The sequence below is a fragment of the Elephantulus edwardii genome, unplaced genomic scaffold (genome assembly GCF_000299155.1).
Source record: "Elephantulus edwardii isolate Elephantulus edwardi_28Jun2011 unplaced genomic scaffold, EleEdw1.0 scaffold00164, whole genome shotgun sequence".
NCBI classification, from domain to species: domain Eukaryota; kingdom Metazoa; phylum Chordata; class Mammalia; order Macroscelidea; family Macroscelididae; genus Elephantulus; species Elephantulus edwardii.
In genome coordinates this window covers 4,927,256-4,945,091 of record NW_006399914.1, presented here as the reverse complement: position 1 = coordinate 4,945,091, position 17,836 = coordinate 4,927,256, and the positions used below count along the sequence as shown (strand labels likewise).

General features: G+C 34.9%; 1 protein-coding gene across 1 annotated transcript in view; it reads right to left on the bottom strand.

Annotated features, from left to right (window-relative positions):
- Positions 1–3,216: 3,216 nt before the first annotated feature.
- Positions 3,217–17,836, bottom strand: part of FGF7 (fibroblast growth factor 7) — an 81,239-nt gene continuing 66,619 nt past the window's right edge. The window contains exons 3-4 of the mRNA XM_006895303.1: positions 6,082–6,185; positions 3,217–4,850 (exon numbers count right to left, since the gene is read on the bottom strand). Coding sequence (XP_006895365.1) covers positions 4,656–4,850; positions 6,082–6,185 — 299 coding nt within the window. The 3' untranslated portion in view covers positions 3,217–4,655. The remainder of the gene's footprint in view (positions 4,851–6,081; positions 6,186–17,836) is intronic.

Sequence of the window (17,836 nt, the reverse complement as noted above, 5' to 3'; positions counted from 1 at the left end):
GTCCCCAGAAAAACTGTGGATTCCTGCTATAAACTATGAGGCAATAAACATTTATTGTTTAAGCCATTAAATTTTAGGCTTATGCAGCAAAAAATAATCTATGGCAGGCTTCATTAAGAGAAGATTCTGTCATCTTTGAGTTGTTCTTATTCTTTTTTACATACCAGTTACAGAAAAGTTTCTCTGTATTGTACATAAGTTTGCTGTGAGTTAGAGTCAACTCAAGGATACATAACAACTGATAAAATGAAAGAAAATTAATTTGTATGATAAAACCACCCAAATCCCCCCAAACTGTAACAATTTTATCAAGTTGATTCCAACTCATAGCTACCCTGTGGGACAGAGCTGCTGTTGTTGCATGCTGTTGAGTCACCTCGTAGCAATGCTGTGCACAACAGATTGGAACCTTACTCTACCCTAACTGGACTCATGCTCTCCGGCATGCTCGAATCCACTGCTGTAGTTACCGTGTCATTTTCTCTTGTTGAGGGTCAGAGTAGAACTGCCCTAATATCTTTTTTTCTTTTTGTCAACTATTTTCAACTGAGGAGAAAGTAAGTTCCCATATGAAGTTGGAAAATGAGTTGTAGTATATGTAAGCATAAAGGAATAAGTCACTTTCAGTGTTGAAAGCATCTCCATTGAACAAGTAGAATAAACTGACAACAAGTCTGAAGACAGATAGACAAAGTTTTAATAATTATTTCATATTAAGATACACATTAAAAAGTCAAAACAGAGAGATCAATTACTAGATATTTCCCATAAGCCATGTTGTAGATTGATCACAGAAATGGAGCTGATAAACATCTAGTATCCACAAGTAAGTCACAGTGGCCTGCATACATTCAGATAGATGAATTATATATTCTGGTTGGTCAAGAACTCCCATACTGGTCATTATATAGTGTAAAGAATTTCTGTGTCTTTGTAGACAACCTTTACCTCTCATTCTCTCCTCTACTGTTACGGGTATTCTAGTAGAAAATTCTGAGAGTCATGGCTTTATAGAGTATTTTTTTGTTGTAGAATTTCCTTTATCCTGAATGTAGTTGGATTCCATAGTCAATTTTTCAATGTTTTTGACACTGGAAAACCAGAAAAGCAAACTCAAAGAAATGGAAACTCTTATGAGGTCATCCTCCAATATTTCCTTCTGTCATTAAGTCAAATTTGTAGCTAACTTAAAATTGTTTTAATTATAAAATAGATTAAATATTTCTAGTTTTAAGGTGATAATTTATGTCATAGATAGTCAATGCCAAAATATTTGTGTTCATGAATTGTATCATACTACCTTTTTATTACTTCTTTTGTTAACATTTAAACTATTTTATTTTATTTTCTCTTCCTAATTATCATGACTATATGAATTTGACCTATTTTCTCTTTCAAAGTACATTTGAGAGAAGATTGTTCTGCTTGTCTGGATATTTTTCACAGGTTCTCCCTTCCCAAATAAAGAAGTTGGTGTTGAATAGCAATCAAGATTGGAAATTCTTATTACTTTGTTGCTCCTTTTGAATCAGATCATCACAATAGAGATTAATCATTGCATATAAAATGAGTTGCCAGAACATGGATCAACTTTGTATGCAAATATAATGATCATATTTTAATAGAAAAAAAGGGAGCCACAAGGTAACAATTCTAAAAATCTAATAAGCACATATATGCTAGATAATCTATACTTTCATGAGAGCTCTGTACCTAACCTAAGCCTTGTCACTTCATAATCTCAGTCTCCTCATCTGTAAATGTTTGAGAGGTACAAATAATTTTAAATTTACATAAATAGTGCAGATTTTCTTTTCTAAAATTTGCGTGATCAAGGTAAATATTAGGTGGAGAAAACCCATTAAAACAGATGCTTCTATAAAGATTGTTTTGATGACTTACACAATTAGGAATGGATTTACTACTAATTATTTATTTTGTCTCATTCAGCTATGTGGTGTAATTTGATAGTAACTAAATTTACAGACAAAAATCTTTGGTCCTAAGTGGCACTTATAATCTTATATGTCTGTTCACTCATTTGTTTAAAGTTGTGGACTGACGCAATGACTACAGTGGTGGGTTTAAGCACAGTGGACACTGTACTTATGCTGTGGAGTCAGGCAGGGTTTCCACCTGCTGCACCTAGGGCTGCTAGAAGTCGGAGTTGACTTGCAGCACCTAACAGGAACAACACAAAAATCATATTTTACCTTCACTTTTTTAAAAAAAATGTGGTAATTTAGTCTCATTATGAATTTTATTTATATTCAAATATTGAATGATTTCATATAAATAATGAGTACGGGTAGGCATTGTGTTAGACACTATGGAAACAAACTAAAAATGTCTTCCTCCACCCTTGTTATACTTAGAATGTTCTAGTTTCTTAGCCCTATCTTTGGAACCTAGGCTAGCAAGGTGCTCTTCATTCAGATAATAATCCCAAATATAATTCATTGTATCTACCTCTAGTATATCTGCATGAAGCTACTCAACAATCCTTTGTAGCTTCTTGCAACTTTGTTATGAAGTGAGCCACAATGAAATGAATTTAAGCTTTTGTTTCTGTTGATGTAGCCGTGCCAGTTAATATTTATGTAAAATGTTTTTGTTACATACTCTAAAGTCAGAACCAACTCATAGATGACCACCAAGGGGGGCATTTCAGGGGCTATAAATTACATTGGAGGAGATTGTGCTTGTTTCTCTCAAGAACAACTGGTGGATTTGGACTGTGTACTTTTTGGTTGGCAAAACAACACAATCACTATGCTACCAGAGCTTCCTATAGAGGAACTTGAGTGACAAATGTCAAATTAAGAACATAAAGATTAGCAAATAATTAATTTGATTTAGATAAATATCCTATTGGTAAACACAGAAAGCGTTACCAATACCCGACAACAGAAAAATTATAAAGGGGAAATTAATCTTTCCGTTAACCTTACTATCTGGAGCTTGACCTCAAGTCTTCATAATATCCAACTTCCAAGATCCCTAAATACATCCTCCAATTTGAGCCCTAGGAATCTCTGATGAAGTAGGCCACAGACAGTTGCTCTACTAATAAAAAATCGGCCTCTCTTCCTGTTCAAATCCACCAGGGACTTAGATGAGCAGTGTCCTTTCGTGTGATTTACAACCTCAGAAAACCCACTGGAGGGTCAGCTATGAGTCTGTTCTGACTTGATGACAGTGAGTGAGTGAGATTTGGGGCACCATGTGTTTGCTGTCTAACAGGAAAACAACTTTCAATCTTTCAATGCTGCCATCTTTTGGATTGCAGGAATTCTTAGAGCTTTAAAAGAGTTACTAATTTTAAATAGGCATATTTTTGAAATATATTTTCTACTCATGAACTTAAATATATTATAACTTCTAAGATCTCCTAAGTCCTTTTTTTCTGCAGTGATTTCACTTATATGATCCAAGTTAATTGGCAAGAGTATGTGACAAAACATTTTTCACATTTTTGCATTGTTCCTTGAAAGACATCTATTGTAAGCGTTGCTGTCGGCTGTCATTTTTGTCTGCTATCCAGGATTTGTTGGACCAAGTGCTATGTGTTAGACTTGGTGTCAGTCATGAGAGGGAGGGAGACTATACAGTTGAGTCAGACGGTTCTGTTATTCCTTTAGAATTGAAAGCATATGAAACAGATACAGCATAGTAGGATTATCTTTTTATAAATAACATAAACTTAAATAACAAAAAACAATAAAGTTCAAATACAACTTAAAATAGAGTTTAATGCTGTAACCACAGGGGAAAAGCATGAATATTTGTGGGGATAATGTTATTAAAAGCCATAATCCCAAATATGAATTATACTAAAGATATGTTACTTGAAAAAAAGATTTCTGGTTTTTACTTTCAGGGTTTATAAAATGCTATTTTATGGCAAGTGAGATGAAGTACAGTATTACCATCATTGCTATTTTATATACAAGATTTTTTAAAAACATCATTTTAACAATATTTTTTCAGTCTGAGCAACATTAGGAATCTTTTTCTATTGATAGATAAAAGCATGTCTTAATCCTCTACTTTTCAAAAACTACCTGTCTGATTCAGTTCCATACTAGAATTATTTGATAATTTTATTCCTTCCTTTTTAGTTTCAATAGATTGTTTCTTACAAGAAAACACCTCAAATACTGTTCTTCTTCCATAGTTAGTGTTAATGTGATTATCCGACAAATCATTCCAGCAGCCTCTAGGTCTGACATATTTTATATAAGATAATCTGCATTATTATTTTTATTATAGCAGCCATTTTATAAGCAGATAGGGGTATTTAAATAATCATTATCAGATAATCAAATCTAACAGACTCTTAAGGGTAAATTAATTTAAGAAAAAAATTACTATTACTAACACCATAATTGTACAACCAGTTTTACAATTTTTTACAACTTTTAGTTACTAAATCTGATTTTTGTGTATATTTTTCAAATCTTTCTTTAATGCAGTCTCTTAAAATAAACATAAATGCGCAAGTCCAGCTTGATCAGTTTTTCAGTAGTTTTCCAGCCTTTCTTGGTTACTTAAAAAAAAAAAAAAAAAGGAAAAAGAAAAGAAAAGGAGAGAGAAAACAGTCCACTTAAAAGAAATCTCCCTGCTGGAACTGGTTTCTTATATGCTACCCAGGGTTAGGTTATCGCCATAGGAAGAAAGTGGGCTGTTCTTTGTTCTTTCTTTGTTTTTTTCCCTCTTACAGGAAACCCCTTCTGGTTCAATGCAACAAACATTTCTCCTCCACTGTGTGTCCATTTAGCTGATGCATATGTATTGTAATGGTTTTCCAGAATTAATTCTTTGAAATTGCAATCTTCATTGCATTCTTTCTGTATAAAATAATGAAGAAAGAAACTAATTTCAGAGAGACACAATTGAAAAAAGAGTAAACAGTTAATATTTGGCAGAATTAAAACATGCATGATTTATTTAAAAAAAAATAGGTTGATGAACCTACTGCAGATAGATGTATCCACTGCCTTCAAGTGGGTTCCAGCTCTTTCCAACCCTGTCTACACCTAAGCCATTCATTCCTTCCCTGCCAACTGGAATAGTTTGCAGATCATCTGCTCTCTGTAAGTGTTGGACACATTTCACAGCTTTGTCACTATGGTGTTTTTGGTAATGATGGAGAAGAAAATGTTAGTTTATTCAACCAATCATTTAGTTGATCATTTTCTTAATGAAGCATGTTACACAATGAGCCCGTGTCAGACACTGCGCTGCACTAAAGAAGTACAGGGAAAGTCAGTGACCTGTCATTATGCCAGATGAATTTTTAAACATTTTGCGTTGTCAGGAAGTAGGAACACTATCAATATTTACACATCAAATCTTATAGATTGGGGTGGGGTTTTTTTAAAACTTTTTATTTTATACTGGTTTACTTACAAATTCTGTACACATTGTTTTTCACATTGGATCTTTCCCATTTCTTTAACTCAACCCACCCTGCACCCATCAAATTGTGCAAACCTAGATTTGCGATTGATACTGATTTTTTAAAAAACCCTGAGCACTTTAGCATTTTTTCCAGATAATTTAATATCAGTAATGTGTAAATTGAGGGAATTTTAATAAAAAGATATTTAATACTATTGTTATTATGTGCAGGCAAATCAGATTAATTAAAAACTGGCCCTCCAATGTGTTTGCAGAGGCTATAAATCACACTAGGGGATAAGACCGTCTTTTTACCATGGAACAGCTGGATTCGAACCACATACTTTTTTTGGATTGACAGCACAACACCTTATCACTAGGCCACTGGATGCAAACTTGGGTTTTAAATACTAACATGCACATAGAATTTTTGAGCTGGAAACATCTTTAAAGTTATAATTTTATAGATAAGAGACATGATTCCAGAGAGGTTAAACAATATTGTCTGAAGTCACACAGAAAGTATCTTTTCTTGGTGCTTGATGTACACTGTTTTAATGACTTTATTAAATTACATTGTTTGAGAAGAACTAATTCTATTTTTATTTTCCTTAAAGGCAAGATAATTTTGACCACAATAGGTTTGAAAATGAATTTTAGGCTATTAATTAGCAATACCTTTGCATAGAGTTTTCCTTCCTTATTCATTGCAAGATAATATTCACTCTCCACCCCTTTGATTGCCACAATTCCAACTGCTACTGTCCTGATCTCCATGATATCTGCAAGGAAACACAGAAAGAGACGTGAATTACTCATTTAACTTTGCACACGTTTTTAGAGCGATCATCCATTCTGTTTTTATTTCAGTTGAAAACTGTTAAAATTGTTAATGTAATAACATATTCCGCTAATGACCTTATATCCACATGACATGCACACAAACACCAAAGTAGTCCTTTTTAAATAGGAAGCATATGAACTGTCTTTGTTTTGTCTTAAGGGGGGAAATCCAGGTTCAGATAAATAATTTCACATTTTAATTCCTCTTTGTAGTCTCTAGAATTACAGTTCTGATTTACTTTAATAATATCTAACATTTCTTTAGCCAATATCACATAGTAAAGATTGTTCCAGTACTCTCATGTACGCACTCATATCATCATCAGCACAACCTATCAGGCAGATATTGCTTCCCTCATTTTGTTGATCAAGAAACTGACAGAGAAGTCAAGTAACTTGTTCAAATTCTCACAGCTAAGAGGCAAAATTGGGATTGAACATAGTCTAGCCCCAATAATTACATGATATTATGAAAATTTATAATAAACTTATCTTTTTTGTCAAATATTATATGTAAGAAATAATTGCTCAAGATCATTAGCTGTTGCTGAATGCCTATAAGTAAATTATACTCATAGCAAATCCGTAAACAATAATCAGAATCCTATCCTATTCTGTACCATCATCACTATCTCTGTCATCTTGCAGTCACCAGGGACCAGTCTTTGGAGAAAGATATCATACTTGCAAGGGTTGAGTGACAACGCAGGAGAGGAAGACCTCAGATAAGATGTATTGACACAATAACTGGGATAGTAAGGGTAGCTGGATTCAGAGCTATTGTGCACAGGGTCACTATAATTCATAGTCAATCCAATGGCATATTATAACAACAAGATACTGAAATAAATACCAATTAAAGCAACTATCAAGGATATGAAATAAAGTCTGTTATTATTGTTGTTAGGTGTTATCAAGTTAATTTCTACCCATGGAAATATCATGTGGCAGAGAAGTGCCTCAGAGGGTTTTATATGCTGTAATATTTACAGGAAGAAACTATCAAGTCTTTCATCTGTGGAGTCACTGGATGGGTTCAAACCATTAAACTTTTTGTTAGCAACTGAGAACGTAATTATTATGCCATAAGGACTCCCAAACAAAGTAGTTTTCTTTAAGTCACTAAATGTCGTAGTGAGTTCATTGCATACACTAACAGATTACTTAAGTGACTGAGATGTTTCACACTCAGAGTAATGTTCTCCAGGGTCACTCATGGTGTGTAATACTTTACGAGTTCATTTTTTTTAGTGCTGCATAGTATTCCATTCTGTGAATATGAATATATTGTACCTTTTCTATCCATTCATTTGTTGATGGGCAAATACTGCATAACTCCACTGTTATATAACAAGACTGCATGGGGTTTGTGGAGAAACTAAGAAAAAGGGGGATAAATAATGAACACTGCATTGGAATAGATGAAAGAAAGAACTGTTTAAAAGAAATATATGAGTAGGCATTATTTGTATGACAACAGTCTAGAATAAAAGGTGCATAGCAAAGTGGACAGGGGGAGGTGGGACAAGCAGGAAAGTATTCAACAGTGAATGATTTTTTTTTATTTTTAAAGTGAACTGGAGGGGCATAGGAAGGAAAATATGAAATAATGAATGAATAAAAATCCAACTTTTCCTTCAACTTTAGTTAATATCATAATAAAATTTTAAAAAGAAATGAGAGTAAAAACAAAAGATAACAAAACTGAGTATTATTTACACTATATTTTGAAACTTTATACCCTTCTCATTTTCATCATTACTGAAATTGTTGTTGTTATTATGTGTCGACAAGTTGAGTACTACTCATAGTGACCTTATGAACAAAATATCTGAGACCTGTTCTATCCTGTGCCATCCTAACACTTCCTGACACTCAAGATCCCATTGCAACTGTCACTGTATCAGTCCACCTAGTCCAGAGCCTTCCTTTCCTTTGCCAACCCTCCACCATTCCTGGCATTATGTCCTTCTCCAATGAATAGCCCCTCCTTGCAACATGCCCAAAGTATATGAGGCAAAACCTCATCATTCTTGCCTCCAGACAGCACTCTGGCTGCACCCTCTCCAAGACATATTTTTTCGTTCTCTTGGCCATCCATGGAATGTTCGGTGCTCTTCTCTAGCACTATATCTCAAAGGCATAATTTTTGTTCTGTCATTCATTGTCCAGCTTTCAGGATGCATAGCAAGTGATCAGAAAGACTACAGCATAAATGAGATGCACCTTAGTCTTCAAACTCACATCATTACTCCTCAGTAATTTGGAGAGGCCCCTAATTGTGTTAATTGTGGATCCAAGTAATAAAAAGCTATTGACAGCTTCAGTCTCCTCTCTATCTATTATGATGTTGCCTGTTGGTCCAGTAGTAAGAATCTTTGTTTTCTTGACATTGAAATGCAATCCATACTGAAGGCTGCATTCCTTGATCTTCTGCAACAAGTACTCAAGTCCATTTCACTTTCAGCAAGCAGGGTTTGGTCATCTGCATAGCACAGGTTATTGATGAGTCTCCCTCCAATCCTTATGCCAGACTATTCTTCATAGAGTCTAGCTTCTCGAATAATTTGTTCAGCATACAGATTAAATAGGTACGGAGAAAGAATACAACCCTGATGCACTCCTTTCTTAATTTAAACCATGCAGTGTTCCCCTGCTGTTTGTAGCTCAGATAAAATATGTAATTATATCTATTTCAACTCATTTTCTTTATTCTGTATATCTTTCTTAAGTAATGTTTTTAATTGATTTTCTCAAACAGAAGAATCTCAATAAAATTTTAAGTATTTTGTAGGATATAAGAATTAGAATCATAGTGAAGTTTTAAAAATATTGCTGGTTTTAGATGCTGTCAAGTCAAGTATGATGCATAATGATCCTACAAACAAAAGCTCTAAGCTCTATTCTATCCTGTTCCCTCCTCACACTTCCTGACATACAAGAAGAGCCCATTGCAGCAGTCACTGTGTCAGTCCACCTGACCGAGGGTCTTCCTCTCCTTCCCCAACCCATGACCCTTCCCAGCATCATGCCCCTTTCCAAGGAACTGCTATTAATTATACTTTCCATATGAGTGTAAAGCCTATAGATATTCTCTTACCCTACAAGCAATTTCCTCCCCTGTGATTTTCTGAAAATTGACAGGAAAGTCAGGTGTGAGTCAGTTCAGACTTTACAGCAATGTGAATGAGGGTGAGTGATGTCTAACACATGTAAATTGTTTACATAAATTTCAAAAGCTGTTCTCTGGAAACAGTAATTTAATTAAAGGATACCTACTATATTCCTTCACTTCATCCTTTTTAAAAAAACTCTATGCTCACTAATCTATGCCAGGAAATTGGGAGGACAGGTGCCTGGCTGACTGACTGGGAAAGATACGTATTTGTTCCCATTTCCAAGAAGACAGTCCAACAGAATGCTGAAATTATTGAACAATATCACAGTCAAGCAAAATATTGCAGAAATTCATGCAAAAAATGGCTAAATGGTACATAGAGAAATTCCAGAAGGTCAAACTACGTTTAAAAGAGTCTGTGGCAGCAGGAATATATTTGCTGATGCCAGATGGATGCTGGCTGAAAGCAGAGAATAGAATGTGTATCTGTGTTTTATTGACTATCCAATGGTATTTGACTGTGAGAATCTTAACAAATGATGACTAACATTGAGTATAATGAGAATCCCAGACTTAATTGTACTTACGTGAAATATGTACTTAGACCAGCAGACTGTGTATGAAAAAGCAAGAAGAGATCTACCGGGTTTAAAATTAAGAAAGGTGTACGTCAGGATTATATCCTCTCTCCATAATATTCTGTATGTATACTGAACAAGTAATTTCAAAGGCTGAATTCTATGAAGAAGAATGTGGCATCAGGATCAGAGGAAGATTCATCAACAACCTGTATTATGGCACAAACTTGCTATCTGAAAGTGAGGAAGACTTGAAGTTCTTGCTTCATCTCAATGTCAAGAAAACAAAGATTCTCACCCCTGGATTTGTAGATAATACGATGATAGATGAAAAAAGGAGTGACATTTTTAATTATTTCATCTTACTTGAATCCAGTCAACCTTGGTACCTGCAGTCAGGAGATCAGAAGATGTATTGCACTGGGAAAGTCTGCAGTTAGGCACCTTCCCAAATTACTAAGGAGCAACGATAACAGTTTTGTGGTATTAAGAGCTTAGTGTTCAAAATAGCTCTCCTAGCCATTGAATTTGACCTTGCTTTGTGGATGGGATGTCAGTCTGGAGACTAAGGTGCGACTGATACAGGCCATGGTTTTTGCAGTCACTTGTTATGCATCAGAGAGCTAGACAATGACTAGGGAGGACAGAAGGAGAATTGATGCCTTTAAGCAGTAGTTCTGGAGAAAAGTATGGAATATACCATGGACTGCTAAGAGAACAAACAGGTTTGTCCTGGAGAGGGTGAAACCAGGCTGCTACTTGGGGACGATTCTGAATCTTCGTCTGACATAATTTGAACATGTTGCAAGGAGGGTTCTTGGAGAAGAACGTTATGCTTGGGAGGGTGGAGGGATAGTTCAGGAGAGGAAGAACCTCAATGAGATGGATTGACTCAGTGAAGTGACTGGAGTAATGGGGGTAGGTATGTTGGAGACAGTGAGATTGGCACAGGATAGAGCAGAGTTTAGGGAGGTTGTACGTAGGATCGCTATGAGTTGCAGGCGACTCAACGGCACATAACAACAACATGTGAATGAGAAGGAATATGCAAATAGGATGTGTTAGCCTATCCACACAAGGATTGGCTAATCTCACCAATCTACAAGGGGAGATTGGTTAGTCTTGTCAATTAAGTGGATCCAGCAGCAGAATTGGAGATACTTCATCACCAGCAAATAAGAAGAGAATGTAATGCATCCTTCAGGACCAGAGATTCTTACACCAGCCAGATAAGAGCCTATGGGAGCAACACAGCAGAGAACCAGAAACTTGACATGAGACTAAGCGGACCTTGGGGCTGTTGCCCCATTGACCCAGAGCTAAGAGCATTTGGACCAAGTGTTTTGAAGGACTGTAGTGGGGAAAGCCAACATTGGCAGGACTAAGAACTTTGTAATATTGGCCTAAAGTTACTGAGGCATCTCAGAGCACATTTCAGAAGCTGTCCTGACTGTATTCTGTTACTAACCTAAATGATAAAATTTTTACTTCCCAAGTATGGTTCTCTGTGGTCAGTAAGCTATCAAATTGGATTTTTGATCCACTAAAGCAGTAAAATTGCTATTGGGATGAGTAGAAAAAGGTTCGGATGTGTGAGGTACATGTCTACCATCAGGAGACTTGGTTTTGTGATGCAGATGTCGCTAGAACAGGTCCCCTTTGTGAAGGTGATAAAAGTCAGATTTGGTGGTCCCCCACATGGCCATCACTCTTTTTACAAATCTGAAGGCTAAGTTGCACTTGATTCAGGTCTTTTCAGTCACTTGCTATGCATCTAAAAACTAGGTGATGGATAAGGATGACAGAAGAAAAATTGATGCCTTTGAAATTGTCCTGTTAAAGAGATTACTGAAAATCCCACGGACTGGTAAAAGAACAAACAGATATGTTTTGCAGAAAGTACAGCCAGAGTGTTCCTTGGAAGCAAAGGTGACAAAGTTTTATTCACATACTTTGATCAGGTTGCTAGGAGAGGCTATTCCTTGAAGAGGGACATCTTGTTTAGAAGGGTGGAAAGATGGCAAAAAAGGATACCATCAACAAGATAGATTGACAGTGACAGTAGTCATGAACTCAAGTATGTCAGAAATGATGAGGATGGCAAAGTATAGGTTCCATTCAATTGTTCATAAAGTCATCATGAGTTATACTCAATCAACGGCATCTAACAACATCAGAACAGTAGTCAAAAGTCACAAATGCTGGTTAGAGGCAAGGATGGCAAAATTTAAGTCATTCTTTACAAAAAGTTATCATACTTGGAAAGGTGGAGGGTCAACAGAAGGGAGGAAAACCCTTAATGAGATGGATTGATATAATGACTGTAACAGTGGGCTGACATATGATAAGAATGGAACAGGATTGGACAAAGTTCAGATCTGTTCTTTATAGTGTAGATATGATTTGTACTTGACTTCATACAATGTAATAAGAACTGTAAGAGCTTATCTAATTGAGAGTTTCCACACTGCTTCTCTGGAAACTAATATCTAGAAGAAAATGCAAAGGCATAGAAATGAATCTTTTTTAAAAGCTTATATGGATAGCTAACAGTAAACTTGTTCCCCAAAGTGTAAGATACATTACAATATGTGTAATACTTGCTTGATATTATTTTCATAATGACTGATAGTGTAATGACAGAATTTTAAAAGTTAGATAATATTTCAAGAGAATAAATTGTTTACACTTATGAACAAAATTATTGTCAATAATACAGTTTTGGATGGCAGTCTTACAAATGTCCTTTTTGGAATAATCCTTAATTGGCTACTGTATATTTTTTTCCCTGTAGTCAGTCATTCATTAAGTTATGGAATATGTTACCGTTGTTAACTATTCTTGAGTTCACTACAACTCATAGTGACCCTATGAACAATAGATGGAAATTGTTCTATCCTGCCTCACCCTCACAGTCTCTGTCATGTGACATACCCATTGGTTTATCACCCTAGCAGTCTACCTGTGAGTGTTCTCTTTTGTTGACCCTCTACCTCTCCAATCATGATGTCTTTCTCCAAGGACTAGCATCTCTTGACAATCTCCCCAAAGAATCTGAGACAAAGTTTCATTATCCTTGCCTCTGTTTAGCACCCTGAAAACACTTCCTCCAAAACAGATTTGTTTCTTCTTTCAAAAGTCCATAGTATATTACATTTTTTTTTTTTTTTTGCCAACATCACAACTTAAAGGCATCAGATCTTCTTTGGTCTTCCTCATTCATTGTCCGTGTTTTACATGCATATGAAGATATCAAAATTACCATGACTTAGGTCCAACAAAATGTGGAAGTTATCTAACAATATCATTATATTTTGAACATTTTATTGTATGTATAATAGGCAAGCAAAATACGACTGAAGATAATTTTAAAATGGCTAGAAAAGTACACAGAGTATTGTCAAAAATTCAAGTTAGATTCAAAAGAGGCCATGACACCAGGGATATCATTGCTGATGTTAGATGTATCCTGGCTGAAAGGGAAGAATACCAGAAGAATGTCTATTTGTCAATAGACTATGAAAGACATTTGACTACATGTGTCTTAGCAAATTATGGCTAACATTGAGAAGAATGGGAATTCCCGAATACTTTATTTTGTTCATGTGAAACTTAAACCCAGCTCAAGAAGCTATTGTGTGAGCAGAGCAAGGGAATAATGCAGCATGGTTTATTATCAAAAAGACTGCATCAGGGTTGTATCCTTTCTCTATACCTATTTATTCTGTACGCTGAGTAAATTTTTCCAATAACTAGACTCTATTAAGAAGAATATGACATTAGAATTAGAGGAAGATTCATCAGTAATCTTCGTCTTGTAGATGATATAATCTTGCTTGCTTCTGAAAGAGGGGTCTTGAAACACTTGTTGCAGAAAATCAGAGACTGCAGTCGGTATGAGTCATATGCGACACAATGGCACCTAATCACAACTGAAAACAAGGTCTGCTAGTTAGTCTATCAGTACTTGATATGAGAAGTGAAGAACCTCATTATAGACTGGCATTATTTTTTTAAATACTCCCCAACCGCTTCTAGAATTTTAGATGTTCTATAATATTGAGGATTTGAAGCCCTGGGGATGCAATTCCTTAAGGTTGGGCTGCTAACTTAGATTGGTGGGTCAAATTCACCAACCGGTTTCTGGAGAAAAATGAATCCGCCTACTTCCATCAAGATTTACAGCTTTGGAAACCGCGTGGGGAAGTTCCACTCTGTTCAACAAGTCACTACTAGTTGGAATGGATTTGACAGCAATGGGCAATGTTGATGATTACTTTTTGTTCTTATAACCAACAGCACATTTAACTTAAAAGCTTGTAACTTTCCTGTTTAAAAAATCAGATTTTTAATGTCAGCATAAGTACAGCTGCATACTTCACTGAACCTCTATTCTCATGCTTTATTTTAAAAATCAAAGATAGGTTAAGAATTAAATTCCAAGTTCAAAGGAGGCAGTTGAAGAAACACATGAAGAAATGTTCCTACATCACTGGCAATAAGAGAGATGCAAATCAAAACCACAATAAGACACCATCTCACTCCAGTTGCAGAGACAAAGTTTTTAACAGGACAGCGAGTAATAAATATTGGAGAGGATATGGCAAGATAGGAACTTTTTTTTAAGATAGGAACTCTTATACATTATTGGTGGGATTGTAAAATGGTACAACCATCCTGGAAGGCAGTTTGGTGCTTCCTCAAAAAGCTGAACATAGAAATTCCATATGACCCAGGTATTCCACTGCTTAGAATATACTTCTAGAAAATGAGAATATAGGCACAAAGGGAGACTTGTACACCAATGTTTATAACAGCGTTATTCACCATTGCAAGAACATGGAAACAGCCCAGATGTCCAACCACAATTGAATGGATTGAGAAATTACAGTATATTCACACAATGGTATACTATGCAGCATGTAAGAGAAATGATTTTTTAAATTACTACCTAACTTGGGAAGGCCTGTAGAGCATTATGCCAAGTGAACTAACTCAGTCCTGTAAGGACAAACATTGTCTAAAACCATTATTGTAGAAAGAGCATGAGGATCCAAGGCGTGGGGAGAAGGTGGAAGCAGAGGGTGAGGATGGGTGCAGAGGGTCATACAATCTGATGGGTGTGAAGGAAATGGGAAAGATCTGGTGAGAAAAACAATGTATTAGAACTTTGTACATAAACCAGTATAAAATATTTTTCTTAATAAAAGGTAAAAAAAAAAAACACCCAAAGGAGACTATTGGATTTTAATGTAACAAGTATAAAATTCATTAATATGAATTTTTCAGTCTTCTTTATTTTTGTCCAACTTTTACATGCATAAGAAGAAATTAAAAATACCCTGCCTTGGGTCTACTATTTAATCGACATTTAGTACACATTTAACCCATTCAATCCATATTTACTATAAATTCCATATTATAAAGGATCTTTAAGTCTACCAAGCTTTACTATGATATCAAGTTCTTTAAAATAGTATTCAAAAACTCTTTTGTAACCACACATCTATGTGAAACCAGATTATTTTCACATTTATTAATCACAATTATATATTACAGGAGATTAATATGAAGGTATAGATGTTAAGCCAAAAATAAGAGGTTTTCAAAATATATAAAACAAGGATATGTTACTAAATCTGTCTTTAAAACTTATTTTCATTTTAAAAATATTTTGTATTGTAATATAAAGCAAAGTTGTTCTATTTTTTAAAAAAATAGGAGGTTATTTGAAAGGAAAGTTTCTGTAATTACCTTTAGTGGGTAAATATTGTTGTAAATGAATTAATAAAGAAATATTTTCAATTTCTAATATAGTAAGCATCTATAATTATAATCCATATAAACAAAAGCTCTTTAGTGTCTTTCATTTTAGTGGAAAGGGGTCCCAAGAATAAAGCATTTAAACAGTTTTTCTAAATTAATTCCATTTCTCCTGAACTGTTTAGTTGCAGCTTGACTGTACATTGTGAATTGTGCCCTTATATTTGTGGGTTGAATATCTTTGGCTATTCTGTATTCCCTCTCTATATATGTATGAGTTTTGAAGAAAAACTCCATTACACATGTATACAGAAATGTTCAGTGTGGTCCAAAATGTCTACAGAATTTCATAATGATATTTAAAAATATCAAGTTGCAAATTGTAATTAAGTTATATAAGTAAAGAGTAAACTATTTAAAACATACGTATTTCATCAACTTAGTTACTAGTTGAATGTTAGTATGGTTTTAATTAAAGAATAAGACCAAAATATGTATTTATACTGCTGTGATTTTTGTACACTGACACAGTTATAAAAATAACAAAGAATGTTGCTAAGTAAATGCTATTCTTTTTGACATTAAAATCTTGCTTCATGGTACAATAGTTTATATTCTACATTTTTGCCTAATAATTATTATGTATGTTTATGTTCAGTCTCATAATTTTTAAAAATATGTTCTTCAAGAAGGAAGATTCCTGTTTCTATGTCTTCTGGACTCATGATTCCCTCTTTACCTAGCCTTTTAGTGCAGGAATGCTCTTTCAAGAATTTCGGTGCAAGATCTGCCTTAAAACCCACATAATCCCATTTTCTACCTTGACTCAAGGCAACCTCATGTGTAGCAGAGCAGAACCATGCTCCATAGCGTTCTCAGTAGCTGAGGTTTTTTTCCAAAATATATTGCCAAGACTTTGAGACACTTCTGAATAGACTTGAACTTCCAGCCTTTTGGGTAGGAACAGAAGCCATGAACTGTTTGCACTTTCCAAGGCACTTCTCATAATACTGTTATTTCCTACGTTTCTACACCCTATACATATCAAACATTTTCTCAATAGATAGAGTGGTTTGTTGGCATTTTAAATTTAACTATTATATTATTATTAATTATTTAAGATTTTTCTTTGACATTTATTTAACCTAAAAGTATTCATTGTTTTCTATTCACTTTAAATTTTCTGCTGATATTGTTCATTCTTGAGACTACTTGAATCCTACTACATAGTTTTCAAATGCTATGCAAAATTACTCGTAAATGTAATAAATAATGACATTTGCCTAAGTAGTGTGTTTTATATGTTAAATAAATGCTTCTGCTTAGTTTTCCAATTTTCCTTATATTTGTCTAAGATGTTGTGGTTGTGGTTGTTGTTGATATTAAGTGCCGTCGTAGGCGACGCATAGCGACCCTTGAACAAAAGACCTGGACACTTGTATAACTTTCATCTTTTCTCCAGGTTCATAGGGTTTCCAGAGGCAAGTTATTTTGGAAGTGGATGCCACCCCTGTTTCCAAGCTTGTTTTAATTGGGGAGCTCCACCAAACACTGTCCCCCATAGGTGACCATTCTCACATTTGACACATCAGTGTCACAGTGTTCAGCTTCACAGCAACCATGAGTTACCTCTGTACAGCAAGTGGATAAATACTTAAAAATTGAAAAATATTTATATGCTTTTGGAAAAAAATATTATCTTCTGTGCTGGAAGAACTACCTCCAGAATGCTCCTTTGAAAGAAATATTGTGAGACTTTGTCTCACATAAGTTAGACATGTTATCAGGCAAGGCCAGTGCCTATGGGACACATCATGCTTAGGATAACAACTTATTAGTGAAGGAGAGGAAGATCTTCAATGAGATGCATTGTCATAGTAACCATAATAATAGGCTTAAGGACAGAATAAATTGTGAAAATGGCCCAGACCAGGATAGGTATTCAGTGTTGTTGGATGTTGGTTGTTGGTTTTTTGTTTGTTTGGAGTGGTTTTTTTGTGCATGGAATTGCTACGAATCAGAGCTGACTCCATTGTACCTAACAATAATAACAACTCGAATATTGTCTTAAGTAAAAAAAAAGTAAATAAAAATGAAATTATTTCCATAAAGAAAATATCATCTTAACATG